Source organism: Heptranchias perlo, unplaced genomic scaffold, assembly GCF_035084215.1.
Source record: "Heptranchias perlo isolate sHepPer1 unplaced genomic scaffold, sHepPer1.hap1 HAP1_SCAFFOLD_220, whole genome shotgun sequence".
In the NCBI taxonomy this organism is placed as follows: domain Eukaryota; kingdom Metazoa; phylum Chordata; class Chondrichthyes; order Hexanchiformes; family Hexanchidae; genus Heptranchias; species Heptranchias perlo.
Window position 1 is genome coordinate 418,450 of NW_027139234.1, and position 22,465 is coordinate 440,914.

Below are 22,465 nucleotides of genomic sequence, written 5' to 3' on the forward strand. Positions count from 1 at the left end.
ATGGGGGATGGGCCCTATGTTGCTATGGGGGATGGGCCCTTTGTTGCTATGGGGGATGGGCTCTATGTTGTTATGGGGGATGGGCCCCATGTTGCTATGGGGGATGGGCCCTATGTTGCTATGGGGGATCGGCCCTATGTTGCTATGGGGGATGGGCTCTATGTTGTTATGGGGGATGGGCCCTATGTTGCTATGGGGGATGGGCTCCATGTTGTTATGGGGGATGGGCTCTATGTTGCTATGGTGGATGGGCTCTATGTTGCTATGGGGGATGGGCTCTATGTTGCTATGGGGGGTGGGCTCCATGTTGCTATGGGGGATGGGCTCTATGTTGTTATGGGGGATGGGCTCTATGTTGTTATGGGGGATGGGCCCTATATTGTTATGAGGGATGGGCTCTATGTTGTTATGGGGGATGGGCCCTATGTTGCTATGGGGGATGGGCTCTATGTTGCTATGGGGGATGGGCTCTATGTTGCTCTGGGGGATGGGCTCTATGTTGCTATGGTGGATGGGCTCTATGTTGCTATGGTGGATGGGCTCTATGTTGCTATGGGGGGTGGGCTCCATGTTGCTATGGGGGGTGGGCTCCATGTTGCTATGGGGGATGGGCTCTATGTTGCTATGGGGGATGGGCCCTATGTTGCTATGGGGGGTGGGCCCTATGTTGCTATGGGGGATGGGCCCTATGTTGCTAATTGGAGAGCTCTTTCACCGAGCCGGCACAGGCCCGACGGGCAGAGCGGCCTCCTCCTACGCTGCAGGATTCTCCGATACGGCTCGCCTCAGCTCCTGAGGGGCTTCGACCAAGCCTCATCGCACAGAAGGAGGCCATTCAGCCCGTCGTGCCTCTGCCAGCTCTTTGAGGGGGGCCCTCCAATCCGTCCCACCCTTTCCCTCCGCAGCCCTCCAAATTTCCCCCCCCCCGCCCCCGCTGGTGAGCGGGTGTAACTGCAGCGTGACGTGTTTACATAGGGGCGTCTGAACGCGGGAATCCTCTCTCTCTCTCTCTCTCTCCGCAGAGCACAGGCAGATTCGGCTGACCGGACGGGGGGACCCCTGCTCGGGGAGGGTGAGCGTCGGTCACCGGGGCAGCTGGGGGTCGCTGTGCGACACCGTGTGGGACCTGAGCCTGGCCCACGGGATCTGCCGCCACCTCGGCTGCGGGGACGCCTCCCGGCTCGACGGGAGCTTCCAGATCGACGGGGAGCACACCTGGGGGGACATGTGCCGCGAGGGCGACCCTGAGATCCCCGCCTGCCTCCGCAGCCTCCCGAGGCGGGCCTGCGACCAAGGGCGAGCGGCTGGAGTCGTCTGTAACGGTAACTGGGGGCGCCCAGGGCAACAATCGGCCGCCGTGCAGAAAGTTCCAGATTCACCGGGAAGCTAATTTATTGTCAGTTGTGTCCCCACATAAATAACGTTAACAGAGCAGTCAAGAATTAACCAATGGATTCGAACCAATAGTGCGTCCCTCAGGGAGATATCTGTACACTGACTGGTGTCTCTCAGTCCCCTCTCTCTCAGGGAGATATCTGTACACTGACTGGTGTCTCTCAGTCCCCTCTCTCTCAGGGAGATATCTGTACACTGACTGGGGTCTCTCAGTCCCCTCTCTCTCAGGGAGATATCTGTACACTGACTGGGGTCTCTCAGTCCCCTCTCTCTCAGGGAGATATCTGTACACTGACTGGTGTCTCTCAGTCCCCTCTCTCTCAGGGAGATACCTGTACACTGACTGGTGTCTCACAGTCCCCTCTCTCTCAGGGAGATATCTGTACACTGACTGGTGTCTCTCAGTCCCTCTCTCTCAGGGAGATATCTGTACACTGACTGGTGTCTCTCAGTCCTCTCTCTCTCAGGGAGATATCTTTACACTGACTGGTGTCTCTCAGTCCCCTCTCTCTCAGGGAGATATCTGTACACTGACTGGTGTCTCTCAGTCCCCTCTCTCTCAGGGAGATATCTGTACACTGACTGGTGTCTCTCAGTCCCCTCTCCCTCTCTCAGGGAGATATCTGTACACTGACTGGTGACTCTCAGTCCCCTCTCTCTCAGGGAGATATCTGTACACTGACTGGTGTCTCTCAGTCCCCTCTCTCTCAGGGAGATATCTGTACACTGACTGGTGTCTCTCAGTCCCCTCTCTCTCAGGGTGATATCTGTACACTGACTGGTGTCTCTCAGTCCCCTCTCTCTCAGGGAGATATCTGTACACTGACTGGTGTCTCTCAGTCCCTCTCTCTCAGGGAGATATCTGTACACTGACTGGTGTCTCTCAGTCCCCTCTCTCTCAGGGAGATATCTGTACACTGACTGGTGTCTCTCAGTCCCCTCTCTCTCAGGGAGATATCTGTACACTGACTGGTGTCTCTCAGTCCCCTCTCTCTCAGGGAGATATCTGTACACTGACTGGTGTCTCTCAGTCCCCTCTCTCTCAGGGAGATATCTGTACACTGACTGGTGTCTCTCAGTCCCCTCTCTCTCTCAGGGAGATATCTGTACACTGACTGCTGTCTCTCAGTCCCCTCTCTCTCAGGGAGATATCTGTACACTGACTGGTGTCTCTCAGTCCCTCTCTCTCAGGGAGATATCTGTACACTGACTGGTGTCTCTCAGTCCCCTCTCTCTCAGGGAGATATCTGTACACTGACTGGTTTCTCTCAGTCCCTCGGGGAGATATCTGTACACTGACTGGTGTCTCTCAGTCCCTCGGGGAGATATCTGTGCACTGACTGGCGTCTCTCAGTCTCTCAGGGTTATATCTGTACACTGACTGTTAATTGCTTTCATTCCAGCTTCACTGCCAATGACAATCGCCTCATCCAATATCACGACTGACTGGATTACAACAGGTACAATGTTTGATGGCTCTGATTGAATTTGGTTTGTAGTCATGAGAAAATTAGTAAAGGCACTGTGATAGGTAGCTCGTTTCAGTGTGTTGAACGCGCAAATTATAACTGGCGTTCGTATCTCGGGGTTGGAGAGAGAGAGGGGGAAATCAGCCAGGGTTCCTGCTCCCGATCACTGCCCAGTGACCCCTGGGTTAGAGAGAGGGGAAATCAGCCAGGGTTCCTGCTCCTGATCACTGTCCAGTGACCCCTGGGTTAGAGAGAGGGGAAATCAGCCAGGGTTCCTGCTCCCGATCACTGTCCAGTGACCCCTGGGTTAGAGAGTGAGGGGGGAAATCAGCCAGGGTTCCTGCTCCCGATCACTGTCCAGTGACCCCTGGGTTAGAGAGTGAGGGGGGAAATCAGCCAGGGTTCCTGCTCCCGATCACTGACCAGTGACCCCTGGGTTAGAGAGTGAGGGGGGAAATCAGCCAGGGTTCCTGCTCCCGATCACTGACCAGTGACCCCTGGGTTAGAGAGTGAGGGGGAAATCAGCCAGGGTTCCTGCTCCCGATCACTGACCAGTGACCCCTGGGTTGGAGAGTGAGGGGGAAATCAGCCAGGGTTCCTGCTCCTGATCACTGACCAGTGACCCCTGGGTTAGAGAGAGGGGAAATCAGCCAGGGTTCCTGCTCCTGATCACTGTCCAGTGACCCCTGGGTTAGAGAGTGAGGGGGGAAATCAGCCAGGGTTCCTGCTCCCGATCACTGTCCAGTGACCCCTGGGTTAGAGAGAGGGGGAAATCAGCCAGGGTTCCTGCTCCCGATCACTGTCCAGTGACCCCCTGGGTTAGAGAGTGAGGGGGGAAATCAGCCAGGGTTCCTGCTCCCGATCACTGTCCAGTGACCCCCTGGGTTAGAGAGAGGGGGAAATCAGCCAGGGTTCCTGCTCCCGATCACTGTCCAGTGACCCCTGGGTTAGAGAGGGGGAAATCAGCCAGGGTTCCTGCTCCCGATCACTGTCCAGTGACCCCTGGGTTAGAGAGGGGGAAATCAGCCAGGGTTCCTGCTCCTGATCACTGTCCAGTGACCCCCTGGGTTAGAGAGTGAGGGGGAAATCAGCCAGGGTTCCTGCTCCTGATCACTGTCCAGTGACCCCTGGGTTAGAGTGAGGGGGAAATCAGCCAGGGTTCCTGCTCCCGATCACTGACCAGTGACCCCTGGGTTAGAGAGTGAGGGGGAAATCAGCCAGGGTTCCTGCTCCTGATCACTGACCAGTGACCCCTGGGTTAGAGAGTGAGGGGGGAAATCAGCCAGGGTTCCTGCTCCCGATCACTGACCAGTGACCCCTGGGTTAGAGAGTGAGGGGGAAATCAGCCAGGGTTCCTGCTCCCGATCACTGTCCAGTGACCCCCTGGGTTAGAGAGTGAGGGGGGAAATCAGCCAGGGTTCCTGCTCCCGATCACTGTCCAGTGACCCCTGCCGGTAAGTGCATGTGTGTGTGTGTGTGTGTGTTTATGTATGGATGTTGGCTGAGGGCAGAAACGGCCGCGATGCCTTTGCAGTCGAATATCCCACCCACAAAACTGCCCGGCCTCACGCATGTACAGCGGCCTCTGGGTCAACCAGCAATGGGATAGCATGGGACAGAAACGGAGAAGGCCCTCCAGGAGAGGAGAGGATGGAAAGAGGAAAGCTAGCTCGGGTCGACCTGTCCTTTTTTTTCATTCGTTCATGGGATGTGGGCGTCGCTGGGCGAGGCCGGCATTTATTGCCCATCCCTAATTGCCCCTTGAGAAGATGGTGGTGAGCCGCCTTCTTGAACCGCTGCAGTCCGTGTGGTGAAGGTTCTCCCACAGTGCTGTTAGGAAGGGAGTTCCAGGATTTTGACCCAGTGACGATGAAGGAACGGCCGATATATTTCCAAGTCGGGATGGTGTGTGACTTGGAGGGGAACGTGCAGGTGGTGTTGTCCCCATGTGCCTGCTGCCCTTGTCCTTCTAGGTGGTAGAGGTCGCGGGTTTGGGAGGTGCTGTCGAAGAAGCCTTGGCGAGTTGCTGCAGTGCATCCTGTGGATGGTCCACACTGCAGCCACGGTGCGCCGGTGGTGAAGGGAGTGAATGTTTAGGGTGGTGGATGGGGTGCCAATCAACTTTGTTCTGGATGGTGTGAAGCTTCTTGAGTGTTGTTGGAGCTGCACTCATCCAGGCAAGTGGAGAGTATTCCATCACACTCCTGACTTGTGCCTTGTAGATGGTGGAAAGGCTTTGGGGAGTCAGGAGGTGAGTCACTCGCCGCAGAATACCCAGCCTCTGACCTGCTCTTGGAGCCATAGTATTTATATGGCTGGTCCAGTTAAGTTTCTGGTCAATGGTGACCCCCAGGATGTTGATGGTGGGGGATTCGGCGATGGTAATGCCGTTGAATGTCAAGGGGAGATGGTTCGACTCTCTCTTGTCCACAAAATAACCTCCTGTCTCCTAATTTCCTTTCAGTTCCTGTGGTGGAGATCGGGGCCCATCTCCCCAGCAACATCATCTTGTTGCTTATCATTGGCCTGTTGGTTGCCCTTCTGGTAATTCTGACCATCTCGTTCCTGATTAACTACTACAAGATCAAGCAGAAGATGGGTGTGTAACAGTCTGAGCATCCTCCCCTGATTTTATAAAGCAGAATTCAAATCCGGCCTTCTGCTCCACCCCAATTTTAGAATCCTCCATCCTTGTTTTCAATCCTATCTCTGGAACCTCCTCCAACCCTCCGAGATCTCGGCCCTCCTCCGATTCCGCCCTCTTGTCCATCCCCCTCCCGATTCCCACCGCTCCACCATCGGCCCCCGTGCCTTCAGCTGCCTGGGGCCCCGAGCTCTGGAATTCCCTCCCTAAACCTCTCCGCCTCTCTCTCCTCCTTTAAGACGCTCCTTAAAACCTCCCTCTTTGACCGAGCTTTTGGTCACCTGTCCTAATATCTCCTGATGTGGCTCGGTGTCTGATTTTGTCTGATTTACACTCCTGTGAATTGCCCCTGGGACGTTTTACGACATTAAAGGCGCTATATAAATGCAGGTTGTGGTTGGGACGATAACACAGCCTGTGTCCATGAACAGGGGCTGGATGTGTATCAGTCTGTCTATCCCCCAGTATAATGTGTCGTTCGTCTGTGTTATCGTCTGTTAGACTGGAGACAGGTTCAGTGAGTGGGCGAGAAGGTGGCAGATGGAGTATAATGTGGGGAAATGTGAGGTTATTCACTTTGTAGGAAGAATAGAAAAACAGAATCTTTTTTAAATGGTGAGAAACGATTAAATGTTGGTGTTCAGAGGGATTTGGATGTCCTGGTACAAGAAACACAGAAAGTTAACATGCAGGTACAGCGAGCAATTAGGAAGGCAAATGGTACGTTGGTCTTTATTGCAAGGGGGGTTGGAGTACAAGAGTAAGGAAGTCTCACTACAATTGTACAGGGCTTTGGAGAGACCTCACCTGGAGCACTGTGTACAGTTTTGGTCTCCTTATCTAAGGAAGGATAGACTTGCCTTCGAGGCGGTGCAACGAAGGTTCACTCGATTGATTCCTGGGATGAGAGGGTTGTCCTATGAGGAGAGATAGAGTAGAATGGGCCGAGACTCTCTGGAGTTCAGAAGAATGAGAGGTGATCTCATTGAAACATCTAAGATTCTGAGGGGGCTTGACAGGGTAGATGCTGAGAGGCTGTTTCCCCCCTGACTGGAGAGTCTAGAACCAGGGGGCATAGTCTCAGGATAAGGGGTCGGCCATCCTAGACTGAGATGAGGAGGAATTTCTTCACTCGGAGGGTTGTGAATCTTTGGAATTCTCTCCCCCAGAGGGCTGTGGATGCTCAGACGTTGAGAATATTCAAGGCTGAGATCTTTGGACTCGAGGGGAATCAAGGGATCGGGCGGGAAAGTGGAGTTGAGGTCGAAGATCAGCCTTGATCTGATTGAACGGCGCAGCAGGCTCGAGGGGCCGAATGGCCTGCTCCTGCTCCTATTTCTCGTGTTCTTAACTCCCTGATCTTCCCGCAGTGCCGTGGGATCGTTCAGATTTGTCCGTGCTTTCGATCGCGGAATTGCCCCCTCTTTTCCCGGTTGGAACTATGTTTGGGCGTTTTGACCCCAGGTCCCAGGGGGTGAAAGGTCAGTGTCTGACCCTCCGCCCCCACCCAGTCCCCCCGTCGGAGAGAGAGAGAGAGAGAGAGAGAGAGGAGATCCTTTGTCCCCCTCTGGCAGGATTTGACCCCAGATCCCAGAGGGCGAAAGGTCAACGTTTGACCCCAACGCCCTGCCCCTCCTCCCATGCCGAGGACAGCCCAAGGGCAAGATGCCAACCAGTGCCCAGAAGATGCCCGTGACGAGGCCGCTCTCGATGTTTGCGAATGATAACAGAGTGCGGGATGGGGTTTGGGGGCAGGTTAATGGTCCAAGATGCCTTGTTTAATCGCGGCTGATTCTTTGCTTCCAGTGATGCGAATTGCTCACCCCGACCGTAACGACTCCAGCATCTCCGCCAACGAATACAGGCTGATTTCCATCGCGCCCGCAGTCAATAACGTCAAGCCCCCGGCACACAACGGTACGTGTGGAGTGTACTAACTCATTTGTCGAAGCACCCTGGAAATGGGGCTCTGACTGACTGTCCCCCATTTACAACAGACGGGATTAACACTAACATTCCCTTCCCACTTATCCTGAAGAGACTCCCCCATCTCTTTTGTATCGGTTGTGTCTTTTACCAATCTCTTGTCTACCCAGTTTGTGTGTATGAACTTCATGTGTACACAGTTTGCGTGTACCAATCACTTGTGTACCCAGTTTGGGTGCACAGATTTCTGGTGTACCCAGTTTGCGGGCATGAATTTCTTGTGAAACCAGTCTGTGTGTGCCAATTTCTTGTGTGCTCAGTTTTTGTGTGCAAATTTCTTGTGTACCCAGCTTGTGCTATGAATTTCTTGTGTACCCAGTGTGTGTACCAATCTCTTATCTATACTGTTTCCATGTATCAATCTGTTATCTATACTGTTTGCATGTGCTAATCTCTTATCTGTACTGTTTCCATGTACCAATCTCTTATCTGTACCGTTTCCATGTACCAATCTCTTATCTGTACCGTTTCCATGTACCAGTCTCTTATCTGTACTGTTTACATGTACCAATCTCTTATCTGTACTGTTTACATGTACCAATCTCTTATCTATGCCATTTGCATGTACCAATCTCTTATCTGTACTGTTTCCATGTACCAATCTCTTATCTGTACCGTTTCCATGTACCAATCTCTTATCTGTACCGTTTACATGTAACAAATCTCTTATCTGCACTGTTTCCATGTACCAATCTCTATCTGTACCGTTTCCATGTACCAATCTCTTATCTGTACCATTTACATGTAACAAATCTCTTATCTGTACTGTTGCATGTACCATTCCCTTATCTATACCATTTGCATGTACCAATCTCTTATCTATGCCATTTGCATGTATCAATTGCTTATCTGTACTGTTTCCATGTACCAATCTCTTGTCTATACCGTTTGCATGTACCAATCTCTTATCTGTACTGTTTCCATATACCAATCTCTTATCTATACCGTTTCCATGTACCAATCTCTTATCTGTACTGTTTCCATGTACCAATCCCTTATCTATACTGTTTCCATGTACCAATCTCTATCTATACCGTTTGCATGTACCAATCTCTTATCTGTACTGTTTCCATGTACCAATCTCTTATCTGCACTGTTTCCATGTACCAATCTCTATCTGTACCGTTTCCATGTACCAATCTCTTATCTGTACCATTTACATGTAACAAATCTCTTATCTGTACTGTTGCATGTACCATTCCCTTATCTATACCATTTGCATGTACCAATCTCTTATCTATGCCATTTGCATGTATCAATTGCTTATCTGTACTGTTTCCATGTACCAATCTCTTGTCTATACCGTTTGCATGTACCAATCTCTTATCTGTACTGTTTCCATATACCAATCTCTTATCTATACCGTTTCCATGTACCAATCTCTTATCTGTACTGTTTCCATGTACCAATCCCTTATCTATACTGTTTCCATGTACCAATCTCTATCTATACCGTTTGCATGTACCAATCTCTTATCTGTACTGTTTCCATGTACCAATCTCTTATCTGTACTGTTTCCATGTACCAATCTCTATCTATACTGTTTACATGTACCAATCTCTTATCTATACCGTTTGCATGTACCAATCTCTTATCTGTACCGTTTGCATGTACCAATCTCTTATCTATACCGTTTCCATGTACCAATCTCTTGTCTATACCGTTTCCATGTACCAATCTCTTATCTATACCGTTTGCATGTACCAATCTCTTATCTATACCGTTTGCATGTACCAATCTCTTGTCTATACCGTTTGCATGTACCAATCTCTTATCTATACCGTTTCCATGTACCAATCTCTTGTCTATACCGTTTGCATGTACCAATCTCTTGTCTATACCGTTTACATGTACCAATCTCTTGTCTATACCGTTTACATGTACCAATCTCTTGTCTATACCGTTTGCATGTACCAATCTCTTGTCTATACCGTTTACATGTACCAATCTCTTGTCTATACCGTTTACATGTACCAATCTCTTGTCTATACCGTTTGCATGTACCAATTACTTGTGTCCCTGGTTTGTGCTGCAGTTCCCCTGGCTGCAAGACAAATTAACGGAGACTCAGATTCCTTTGGAGATGACTACGAGGACTACGACAGCTTTGCTCCAAACCATGGTCCCAATTTCTCCACTTTTAAATGTAAGTATTGGGTTTGGGAGTTGGGTAGGTGTCTATGGTCCCAACAATTGTCAAAGACCAGACCCAGAGAAAGAACGTCAATGTGATCCTGGGCTTTAAACTGGTACCATGGAGCGACCACATAGGCAAGAGGTTAGCCTCCAGGTAAAGGGTCATCGTTGGGTGGGAATGTGGCACATTCCTCGACAACAATAACCTGCATTTATATAGCGCCTTTTACGTAGTAAATCGTCCCGAGGTGCTTCACAGGAGAGATTATCAAACAAAATTTGACACCGAGCCACTTGAGGAGATGTCAGGACAGGCGACCAAAAGCTCGGTCAAAGAGGGAGGTTTTAAGGAGCGTCTTAAAGGAGGAGAGAGAGAGAGGCGGAGAGGTTTAGGGAGGGAATTCCAGAGCTCAGGGCCCCAGGCAGCTGAAGGCACGGCCGCCAATGCTGGAGCGATGGGAATCGGGGAGGATGGACAAGAGGTCAGAATTGGAGGAGGGCCGAGATCTGGGAGGGTTGGAGGAGGTTAGAGAGATAGGGAGGGAGGGGCCATGGAGGGATTTGAACGCAATGATGGAGAATTTTAAAACCGAGGCGTTGCCAGACAGACCGGGAGCCAATGTAGGTCCAGCGAGCACAGCGGGGTGATGGGTGAACAGGACTCGGTGTGAGTTGAGCAGAGTTTTGGATGAGCTGGAGTTTCCGGAGGGTCGGAGATGGGAGGCTGGCCAGGAGATCATTGGAATAGTGGAGTCTGGAGGTAACAAAGGCACGGATGAGGGTTTCAGCAGCAGATGAGCTGAGGCAGGGGGCGGAGACGGTTGATGTTATGGAGGTGATCTATAAGCCAATCATTGAGAATTCTGTAGCACATTACACCAAGATTTTCCAGAATTTGAGGAGATTCGAACCTAAGGGAGTGTCACTCAATTGACAATAGTTACATAAGAACATGAGAAATAGGAGCAGGAGTCAGCCATTCGGCCCCTCGAGCCTGCTCCGCCATTCAATCAGATCATGGCTGATCTTCGACCTCAACTCCACTTTCCCGCCTGATCCCCTGATTCCCCTCGAGTCCAAAAATCCATCCATCTCAGCCTTGAATATTCTCAACGTCTGAGCATCCACAGCCCTCTGGGTTTGAGAATTCCAAAGATTCACCACCCTCCGAGTGAAGAAATTCCTCCTTATCTCAGTCTAGGATGGCCGACCCCTTATCCTGAGACTATGCCCCCTGGTTCTAGACTCTCCAGCCAGGGGGGAAACAGCCTCTCAGCATCTACCCTGTCAAAAGCCCCCTCAGAACCTTATCTGTTTCAATGAGATCACCTCTCATTCTTCTAAACTCCAGAGAGTATCGGCCCATTCTACTCAACCTCTCCTCATAGGACAACCCTCTCATCCCAGGAATTAATCTAGTGAATCTTCATTGCACCGCCTCTAAGGCAAGTCTATCCTTCCTGAGATAAGGAGACCAAAACTGTACACAGTGCTCCAGGTGAGGTCTCACCAAATCCCTGTACAATTGTAGTGAGACTTCCTTACTCTTGTACTCCAACCCCTTGCAATAAAGGCCAACGTACCATTTGCCTTCTTGAATGCTTGCTGTACCTGCATGTTAACTTTCTGTGTTTCGTGTACCAGGACACCCAAATCCCTCTGAACACCAACATTTAATAGTTTCTCACCATTCAAAAAAATATCCTGTTTTTCTGAACCTCAAATGCACCAATCGTTAAAAACCAGTGGACAGGTACAAAGAGCAATCAAAAAGTTGAATTGAACATTGCCCTTTATCTCAAGGGGGCTGGAATACAGAGAGGAAGTTATGCTTCAGTTATATATACAACCTTGGTCAGACGCCATCTGGAGGAGCTGCGTCCAGTCCTGGACACCGCCCCTCGGGAAGGATATATCGGCCCTCGGAGGGAGGGTGAGGCCCAGATTCCCCAGAACGATCCCCGGGGCTAAAAGGGTTGAATCCCGAGGACGGGTCGCACAGACCGGGCTTGTGTTCCCTCGAGTGTAGAAGATTGAGGGGCGATCTAATCGAGGGGTTTGAGATGATTGAAGGATTCGATAGGGTCGATGGAGAGAAACTATTTCCTCTGGTCCGGGGGGTCGGGGGAGAGAGTCCAGAACAAGGGGGCAGAATCTTAAAATGAGAGCTGGGCCCGTCCAGGGGTGATGTCAGGAAGCATTTCTTCACACAAAGGGGGAGTGGGGAATCTGGAACTCTCTCCCCCCAAAAAGCTGTCGGGGCCGGGGGTCAATTGGGAATTTCAAACCTGAGATCGATCGATTTTTGTTGGGTGAGGGGGATTAAGGGTTAGGGAACCAAGGGGGGGTAAATGGGGTTAAGATACAGATCAGACATGGTCTCATTGGATGGCGGAACAGGCTCGAGGGGCTGAATGGCCTCCTGCTGTTCCTAAAGTTACAATGTTACGACCCTGTTACACCCATTTAATCTCCTCCCACAGCCCATGTACACTCTCCCCTATCATTGACTCTCCCCACCCATTTAATCTCCTCCCCCAGCCCATGGACACTCTCCCCTATCATGGACTCTCCCCACCCATTTAATCTCCTCCCCCAGCCCATGGACACTCTCCCCTATCATTGACTCTCCCCACCCATTTAATCTCCTCCCATGGTCCATGGACACTCTCCCCTATCATGGACTCTCCCCACCCATTTAATCTCCTCCCACAGCCCATGGACACTCTCCCCTATCATGGACTCTCCCCACCCATTTAATCTCCTCCCACAGCCCATGGACACTCTCCCCTATCATGGACTCTCCCCACCCATTTAATCTCCTCCCACAGCCCATGGACACTCTCCCCCATCATGGACTCTCCCCACCCATTGAATCTCCTCCTCCCACAGCCCATGGACACTCTCCCCTATCATGGACTCTCCCCACCCATTTAATCTCCTCCCCCAGCCCATGGACACTCTCCCCCATCATGGACTCTCCCCACCCATTGAATCTCCTCCTCCCCCAGCCCATGGACACTCTCCCCTATCATGGACTCTCCCCACCCATTTAATCTCCTCCCATGGTCCATGGACACTCTCCCCTATCATGGACTCTCCCCACCCATTTAATCTCCCCCCACGGCCCATGGACACTCTCCCCTATCATGGACTCTCCCCACCCATTGAATCCTCTTCCACTTTGGCTGTAAGGCACTTTGGGACGTCCTGAGGTCATGAAAGGCGCTATATAAATGCAAATCTTTCTTGCTCTCTCTCTCTCTCTCTTTCTCTCTTATTTCCTCTCTCTCTTTCTCTCTCTCTCTTTCTTGGTTCCTTTCTCTCTTTCTTTCTCTTTCTTCCTCTCTTTCTTTTTCTCCTTCTTCCTCTCTCTCCTTCTCTCTCTCTTTCTCTTTTTCTTTCTCCCTTTCTATTTCTCTCTTTCTCTCTTTCTTTCTCTGTTTTTCCTCTCTTCCTCTCTTTCTCTCTTCCTTTCTCTCTTTCTTTCTTTCTTTCTCTCTCTCTGTTTCTTTCTTCCTCTCTTTCTCTCTCTGTTTCTCTCTTTCTTTCTCTCTTTCTTCCTCTCTCTCCTTCTCTCTCTCTTTTCCTCTCTTCCTCTCTCCCTTTCTCTCTTTCTCTCTCTTTCTGTTTCTCTCTTTCTTTCTCTCTCTCTCTTTCTCTCTCTCTCTCTCTCTTTCTTCCCCTCTCTCTCTGTCTCTCTCTCTTTCTTTCTCTCTCTCCATCTCTCTTTCTCTCTTTCTCTCTTTTTCCTCTCTCTTTTTCTCTCTTTGCCCTCTCTCTTTCTCTCTCTCTTTCTCTCTTCCTCTCTCTCTTCCTCTCTCTCTTTCTCTCTCTTTCTGTTTCTCTCTTTCTTTCTCTTTCTCTCTCTCTCTTTCTTCCCCTCTCTCTCTGTCTCTCTCTCTTTCTCTCTCTCCATCTCTCTTTCTCTCTTTTTCCTCTCTCTTTTTCTCTCTTTGCCCTCTCTCTTTCTCTCTCTCTGTCTCTCTTTCTCTCTTTTTCCTCTCTCTTTTTCTCTCTTTGCCCTCTCTCTTTCTCTCTCTCTTTCTCTCTTCCTCCCTCTCTTCCTCTCTCTCTTCCTCTCTTTCTTTCTCTCTTTCCCTCTTCCTTTCTCTCGTTCATGCCATTTGCCATCTCTTGCTCCCCCACAGATTCTGTCCCAAAGCAATCAGACCGGACGATTCCTGGCTTCATGCCACTCCCAGAGGTGAAGACATCCACGGACAGTAAAGGTAAGCCTCAGGCCGGTGTGGAGACCCTCAATTATCCTCTGCGTTCCCCTGGAGGTGCTGAGCCCCCACCTGCACAAACGCCAGGCAGAAAGGCGCTGAGGCACCTATCCTTTAAAGTTGCACTGGGATCACGGGGAGCGCCTCCATTTTTAAAATTCTCACCCTCGTGTTCAATTCCCCTCCAGGGCCCCCCTCCCCTTCTATCTCCGTAACCTCCTCCAGCCCCTACAACCCTCCGAGATCTCTGCATCCCTCCGTTGTCCATCCCCCCGATTCCCATCGCTCCCACCATTGGCGGCCGTGCCTTCAGCTGCCTGGGGCCCTGAGCTCTGGAATTCCCTCCCTGAACCTCTCCGCCTCTCTCTCTCCCTCCTCCTTAAAACCTCCCTCTTTGACCGAGCTTTTGGTCACCTGTCCTAATATCTCCGTATGTGGCTCGGTGTCAAATTTTGTCTGATTTACGCTCCTGGGACGTTTTACTACGTGAAAGGAACTGTATGGGAACAATGACGGACAGGAAATGATGCACATTTGGTCCATCCAGCCTGTACCATAAAATGATGATACCACGGCCAATTTTGGGGTGATGAAAATCTGGGATAGTCCTCTCTGACGTCTGCCCCCCACCCCTGCCTTAGGCGATCAAGACTAGACCAGGAGACTACCCAGGCCCTGATCAACGTTCCCAGGTACCTCCCTCTTGTACGAGGAGATCTCCGCCCCAGAGAGAAACGGGGTCCAGCTCTCCCCTTGCAGGAATTCAGCCAATCGGCGTCCATCACCCGAGCCGGCAGCCTGTTCCAGAGGCCAACTTGTCTCTGGAAAAGAACCGCCTCCTAAATGCATGTTGTTTACCTGGGAAAAGGGGCAAAATCTTGAGCTGAATTGTGTGGGACAGGCTGGATGGACCAAAGGGCCTTTTCCCGTCTCTCAATTACCATCGCCGAGTCCCCCACAATCAACATCCTGGGGGTCACCATTGACCAGAAACTTAACTGGACCAGCCATATAAATACTGTGGCTACGAGAGCAGGTCAGAGGCTGGGTATTCTGCGGCGAGTGACTCACCTCCTGACTCCCCAAAGCCTTTCCACCATCTACAAGGCACAAGTCAGGAGTGTGATGGAATACTCTCCACTTGCCTTGATGAGTGCAGCTCCAACAACACTCAAGAAGCTCGACACCATCCAGGACAAAGCAGCCCGCTTGATTGGCACCCCATCCACCACCCTAAACATTCACTCCCTTCACCACCGGCGCACAGTGGCTGCAGTGTGTACCATCCACAGGATGCACTGCAGCAACTCGCCAAGGCTTCTTCGACAGCACCTCCCAAACCCGCGACCTCTACCATCTAGAAGGACAAGGGCAGCAGGCGCATGGGGACAACACCACCTGCACGTTCCCCTCCGAGTCACACACCATCCCGACTTGGAAATATATCGGCCGTTCCCTCATCGTCGCTGGGTCAAAATCCTGGAACTCCCTCCCTAACAGCACTGTGGGAGAACCGTCACCACACGGACTGCAGCGGTTCAAGAAGGCGGCTCACCACCACCTTCTCAAGGGGCAATTAGGGATGGGCAATAAATGCCGGCCTCGCCAGCGACGCCCACATCCCATGAACGAATAAAAAAATGTCCCCAGGAGCATCGCAGGAGCGATTATCAGACTAAATTTGACTCCGAGCCACATAAGGAGATATTAGGGACAGGCGACCAAAAGCTCGGTCAAAGAGGGAGGTTTTAAGGAGCGTCTTAAAGGAGGAGGGGAGAGAGAGAGGGGGAGAGGTTTAGGGAGGGAATTCCAGAGCTCAGGGCCCCAGGCAGCTGAAGGCACGGCCGCCAATGGTGGAGCGGTGGGAATCGGCGGGGGGGATGGACAAGAGGGCGGGATTGGAGGAGGGCCGAGATCTCGGAGGGTCGTAGGAGGTTCCAGAGATCGGGAGGGAGGGCGAGGGGCCCTGGAGGGATTTGAACACGAGGGTGAGAATTTAAAAATCCATTGCAATGGAGCCCTTCCCTCAGGACCCTAAAGTCCTCTCAGCATCTTGTGGACAGCCGAGCCAGACCTCCGTGGCCCTACGATTGATGGACGAGGAACCCCTGCCAAAGTCGGAGGGGGCTGGGGTCTGTGCTGGAGGAGGCGTCCCATCCGTGCCAATGGTCCTGGAGTCAGGAGAATCCCATGGGATCCTGGGTGGGCTTGCTTCCCGTCTGGAGCCCCATCGGCCCCCGGGGGCCAGATAACCCAGTCAGTGGAGGGTCAGCTCCCAACTCTGAGGCTGGACGAGTGTTCAAATCCCCTCTCGGCGGGCAGCGGCCGACAAACCTGCAAAATTGACAGGCAGGCAAAGGCGACCCGGTCCGACAAATCATGATTCTTTGGGTGCCATGACCTGACGTTTCGGAAGGCATCCATCTCCGCAGCCATCTCCGTGGGATCTTGCTGTGCACGACTCGGCTTCTGCGTTCCCCTCGCGTGACAAATTCATTGACCGTGAGGTGCTTTCCGAGGTCGGGAAGGGGGCTGTGTTAATGTGGATCTTTCTGTTCTTCTTAAAATTAGGGAGGGAGGGGGCTCGTGTGGAGCACAAACACCGGGATAGACCAGTCGGGCCGAATGGCCTGTTTCCGTGCTGTAAGGTTCAACGTAATGTGGCGTTCACCTCAACCCCTCTTTCTGACCCATTCCCTCGTTGACTGCATAGAGTCACATGGAGTCTACAGCTCAGAAACAGGCCACTCGGCCCGACTGTGGTCTATCCCCGTGTTCCTGCTCCTCCCTCCCCTACTCCATCTCACCCTCTCACCATCTCCTTCTATCCCTTTCTCCCTCATGTGTTTATCGAGCTTCCCCTTAAATCCATCTCCACTATTCACCTCAACTACTCCTTGTGGGAGCGAGTTCCACATTCCCACCGCTCTCTGGGGAAAGAAGTTTCTCCTGAATTCCCCGATTGGATTTATTAGTGACGATCTTATATTTATGGCCCCCGAGTTCTGGTCTCCCCCACAAGTAGAAACATCTCGACGTCTACCCTATCGAACCCTTTCATAATCTTAAAGACCTCGATCAGCTCACCCCTCAGTCTTCTCTTTTCCAGAGAAAAGAGCCCCAGCCTGTTCAGTCTTTCCTGATAGTTATAAACCTCTCAGTTCTGGGATCAGCCTCGTAAATCTTTTTTGCACCTTCTCCAGTGCCTCTATATCCTTCTTATAATATGGAGACCAGAACTGTGCACAGTGCTCCCAGTGTGATATGGAGACCAGAACTGTGCACAGTGCTCCCAGTGTGATATGGAGACCAGAACTGTGCACAGTGCTCCCAGTGTGATATGGAGACCAGAACTGTGCACAGTGCTCCCAGTGTGATATGGAGACCAGAACTGTACACAGTGCTCCCAGTGTGATATGGAGACCACAACTGTACACAGTGCTCCCAGTGTGATATGGAGACCAGAACTGTACACAGTGCTCCCAGTGTGATATGGAGACCTAACTGTGCACAGTGCTCCCAGTGTGATATGGAGACCAGAACTGTGCACAGTGCTCCCAGTGTGATATGGAGACCAGAACTGTGCACAGTGCTCCAAGTGTGATATGGAGACCAGAACTGTGCACAGTGCTCCCAGTGTGATATGGAGACCAGAACTGTACACAGTGCTCCAAGTGTGATATGGAGACCAGAACTGTACACAGTGCTCCCAGTGTGATATGGAGACCAGAACTGTACACAGTGCTCCCAGTGTGATATGGAGACCTAACTGTGCACAGTGCTCCCAGTGTGATTATGGAGACCAGAACTGTGCACAGTGCTCCCAGTGTGATATGGAGACCAGAACTGTACACAGTGCTCCAAGTGTGATATGGAGACCAGAACTGTACACAGTGCTCCCAGTGTGATATGGAGACCAGAACTGTGCACAGTGCTCCCAGTGTGATATGGAGACCAGAACTGTGCACAGTGCTCCAAGTGTGATATGGAGACCAGAACTGTGCACAGTGCTCCCAGTGTGATATGGAGACCAGAACTGTGCACAGTGCTCCAAGTGTGATATGGAGACCAGAACTGTGCACAGTGCTCCAAGTGTGATATGGAGACCAGAACTGTGCACAGTGCTCCCAGTGTGATATGGAGACCAGAACTGTGCACAGTGCTCCCAGTGTGATATGGAGACCAGAACTGTGCACAGTGCTCCCAGTGTGATATGGAGACCAGAACTGTGCACATTGCTCCAAGTGTGATATGGAGACCAGAACTGTGCTCAGTGCTCCCAGTGTGATATGGAGACCAGAACTGTACACAGTGCTCCCAGTGTGATATGGAGACCAGAACTGTACACAGTGCTCCCAGTGTGATATGGAGACCAGAACTGTGCACATTGCTCCAAGTGTGATATGGAGACCAGAACTGTGCACAGTGCTCCCAGTGTCATATGGAGACCAGAACTGTGCACAGTGCTCCCAGTGTGATATGGAGACCAGAACTGTACACAGTGCTCCCAGTGTGATATGGAGACCAGAACTGTGCACAGTGCTCCCAGTGTGATATGGAGACCAGAACTGTGCACAGTGCTCCAAGTGTGATATGGAGACCAGAACTGTGCACAGTGCTCCCAGTGTGATATGGAGACCAGAACTGTGCACAGTGCTCCCAGTGTGATATGGAGACCACAACTGTACACAGTGCTCCCAGTGTGATATGGAGACCACAACTGTACACAGTGCTCCCAGTGTGATATGGAGACCAGAACTGTACACAGTGCTCCCAGTGTGATATGGAGACCAGAACTGTACACAGTGCTCCCAGTGTGATATGGAGACCACAACTGTACACAGTGCTCCCAGTGTGATATGGAGACCAGAACTGTGCACAGTGCTCCAAGTGTGATATGGAGACCAGAACTGTACACAGTGCTCCCAGTGTGATATGGAGACCAGAACTGTGCACAGTGCTCCCAGTGTGATATGGAGACCAGAACTGTACACAGTGCTCCCAGTGTGATATGGAGACCACAACTGCACACAGTGCTCCCAGTGTGATATGGAGACCAGAACTGTGCACAGTGCTCCAAGTGTGATATGGAGACCAGAACTGTACACAGTGCTCCCAGTGTGATATGGAGACCAGAACTGTACACAGTGCTCCCAGTGTGATATGGAGACCAGAACTGTGCACAGTGCTCCAAGTGTGATATGGAGACCAGAACTGTGCACAGTGCTCCCAGTGTGATATGGAGACCAGAACTGTGCACAGTGCTCCCAGTGTGATATGGAGACCAGAACTGTACACAGTGCTCCCAGTGTGATACGGAGGCCAGAACTGTGCACAGTGCTCCCAGTGTGATATGGAGACCAGAACTGTGCACAGTGCTCCCAGTGTGATATGGAGACCACAACTGTACACAGTGCTCCCAGTGTGATATGGAGACCACAACTGTACACAGTGCTCCCAGTGTGATAGGGAGACCAGAACTGTGCACAGTGCTCCCAGTGTGATATGGAGACCAGAACTGTGCACAGTGCTCCCAGTGTGATATGGAGACCAGAACTGTACACAGTGCTCCCAGTGTGATATGGAGACCAGAACTGTGCACAGTGCTCCAAGTGTGATATGGAGACCAGAACTGTGCACAGTGCTCCAAGTGTGATATGGAGACCAGAACTGTGCACAGTGCTCCCAGTGTGATATGGAGACCAGAACTGTTCACAGTGCTCCCAGTGTGATATGGAGACCAGAACTGTGCACAGTGCTCCCAGTGTGATATGGAGACCAGAACTGTTCACAGTGCTCCCAGTGTGATATGGAGACCAGAACTGTGCACAGTGCTCCCAGTGTGATATGGAGACCAGAACTGTGCACAGTGCTCCCAGTGTGATATGGAGACCAGAACTGTACACAGTGCTCCCAGTGTGATATGGAGACCAGAACTGTGCACAGTGCTCCCAGTGTGATATGGAGACCAGAACTGTGCACAGTGCTCCCAGTGTGATATGGAGACCAGAACTGTGCACAGTGCTCCCAGTGTGATATGGAGACCAGAACTGTGCACAGTGCTCCAAGTGTGATATGGAGACCAGAACTGTGCACAGTGCTCCCAGTGTGATATGGAGACCAGAACTGTGCACAGTGCTCCCAGTGTGATATGGAGACCAGAACTGTGCACAGTGCTCCAAGTGTGATATGGAGACCAGAACTGTACACAGTGCTCCAAGTGTGATATGGAGACCAGAACTGTGCACAGTGCTCCCAGTGTGATATGGAGACCAGAACTGTGCACAGTGCTCCCAGTGTGATATGGAGACCAGAACTGTGCACAGTGCTCCCAGTGTGATATGGAGACCAGAACTGTGCACAGTGCTCCCAGTGTGATATGGAGACCAGAACTGTGCACAGTGCTCCCAGTGTGATATGGAGACCAGAACTGTACACAGTGCTCCCAGTGTGATATGGAGACCAGAACTGTGCACAGTGCTCCAAGTGTGATATGGAGACCAGAACTGTGCACAGTGCTCCCAGTGTGATATGGAGACCAGAACTGTGCACAGTGCTCCCAGTGTGATATGGAGACCAGAACTGTACACAGTGCTCCCAGTGTGATATGGAGACCAGAACTGTGCACAGTGCTCCAAGTGTGATATGGAGACCAGAACTGTGCACAGTGCTCCAAGTGTGATATGGAGACCAGAACTGTGCACAGTGCTCCCAGTGTGATATGGAGACCAGAACTGTGCACAGTGCTCCCAGTGTGATATGGAGACCAGAACTGTGCACAGTGCTCCCAGTGTGATATGGAGACCAGAACTGTGCACAGTGCTCCCAGTGTGATATGGAGACCAGAACTGTGCACAGTGCTCCCAGTGTGATATGGAGACCAGAACTATGCACAGTGCTCCAAGTGTGATATGGAGACCAGAACTGTGCACAGTGCTCCCAGTGTGATATGGAGACCAGAACTGTGCACAGTGCTCCCAGTGTCATATGGAGACCAGAACTGTGCACAGTGCTCCCAGTGTGATATGGAGACCAGAACTGTACACAGTGCTCCCAGTGTGATATGGAGACCAGAACTGTGCACAGTGCTCCCAGTGTGATATGGAGACCAGAACTGTGCACAGTGCTCCCAGTGTGATATGGAGACCAGAACTGTACACAGTGCTCCCAGTGTGATATGGAGACCACAACTGTACACAGTGCTCCCAGTGTGATATGGAGACCAGAACTGTGCACAGTGCTCCCAGTGTGATATGGAGACCAGAACTGTACACAGTGCTCCCAGTGTGATATGGAGACCACAACTGTACACAGTGCTCCCAGTGTGATATGGAGACCAGAACTGTACACAGTGCTCCCAGTGTGATATGGAGACCAGAACTGTACACAGTGCTCCCAGTGTGATATGGAGACCAGAACTGTGCACAGTGCTCCCAGTGCGATATGGAGACCAGAACTGTGCACAGTGCTCCAAGTGTGATATGGAGACCAGAACTGTACACAGTGCTCCCAGTGTGATATGGAGACCAGAACTGTACACAGTGCTCCCAGTGTGATATGGAGACCAGAACTGTACACAGTGCTCCCAGTGTGATATGGAGACCAGAACTGTGCACAGTGCTCCCAGTGTGATATGGAGACCAGAACTGTACACAGTGCTCCCAGTGTGATATGGAGACCAGAACTGTGCACAGTGCTCCAAGTGTGATATGGAGACCAGAACTGTGCACAGTGCTCCCAGTGTGATATGGAGACCAGAACTGTGCACAGTGCTCCCAGTGTGATATGGAGACCAGAACTGTGCACAGTGCTCCCAGTGTGATATGGAGACCAGAACTGTACACAGTGCTCGCAGTGTGATATGGAGACCACAACTGTACACAGTGCTCCCAGTGTGATATGGAGACCAGAACTGTGCACAGTGCTCCAAGTGTGATATGGAGACCAGAACTGTACACAGTGCTCCCAGTGTGATATGGAGACCAGAACTGTACACAGTGCTCCCAGTGTGATATGGAGACCAGAACTGTGCACAGTGCTCCCAGTGTGATATGGAGACCAGAACTGTGCACAGTGCTCCCAGTGTGATATGGAGACCAGAACTGTGCACAGTGCTCCCAGTGTGATATGGAGACCACAACTGTACACAGTGCTCCCAGTGTGATATGGAGACCACAACTGTACACAGTGCTCCCAGTGTGATATGGAGACCAGAACTGTACACAGTGCTCCCAGTGTGATATGGAGACCAGAACTGTGCACAGTGCTCCCAGTGTGATATGGAGACCAGAAATGTACACAGTGCTCCCAGTGTGATATGGAGACCACAACTGTACACAGTGCTCCCAGTGTGATATGGAGACCAGAACTGTGCACAGTGCTCCAAGTGTGATATGGAGACCAGAACTGTACACAGTGCTCCCAGTGTGATTTGGAGACCAGAACTGTACACAGTGCTCCCAGTGTGATATGGAGACCAGAACTGTGCACAGTGCTCCCTGTGTGATAGGGAGACCAGAACTGTGCACAGTGCTCCCAGTGTGATATGGAGACCAGAACTGTGCACAGTGCTCCCAGTGTGATATGGAGACCAGAACTGTGCACAG

General features: G+C 51.4%; 1 protein-coding gene across 5 annotated transcripts in view; it reads left to right on the forward strand.

Moving 5' to 3' along the window:
* LOC137310117 (T-cell differentiation antigen CD6-like) overlaps positions 1 to 22,465 on the forward strand; it is a 106,503-nt gene that overhangs the window by 67,516 nt on the left and 16,522 nt on the right. For 3 of the 5 annotated variants that reach the window (XM_067978084.1, XM_067978086.1, XM_067978085.1), the window contains exons 6-11: positions 1,023 to 1,322; positions 2,799 to 2,855; positions 5,329 to 5,463; positions 7,315 to 7,425; positions 9,530 to 9,640; positions 13,782 to 13,862. In XM_067978084.1, coding sequence (XP_067834185.1) covers positions 1,023 to 1,322; positions 2,799 to 2,855; positions 5,329 to 5,463; positions 7,315 to 7,425; positions 9,530 to 9,640; positions 13,782 to 13,862 — 795 coding nt within the window. The remainder of the gene's footprint in view (positions 1 to 1,022; positions 1,323 to 2,798; positions 2,856 to 5,328; positions 5,464 to 7,314; positions 7,426 to 9,529; positions 9,641 to 13,781; positions 13,863 to 22,465) is intronic. The other 2 variants (XM_067978087.1, XM_067978088.1) reach the window with 2 other exon arrangements.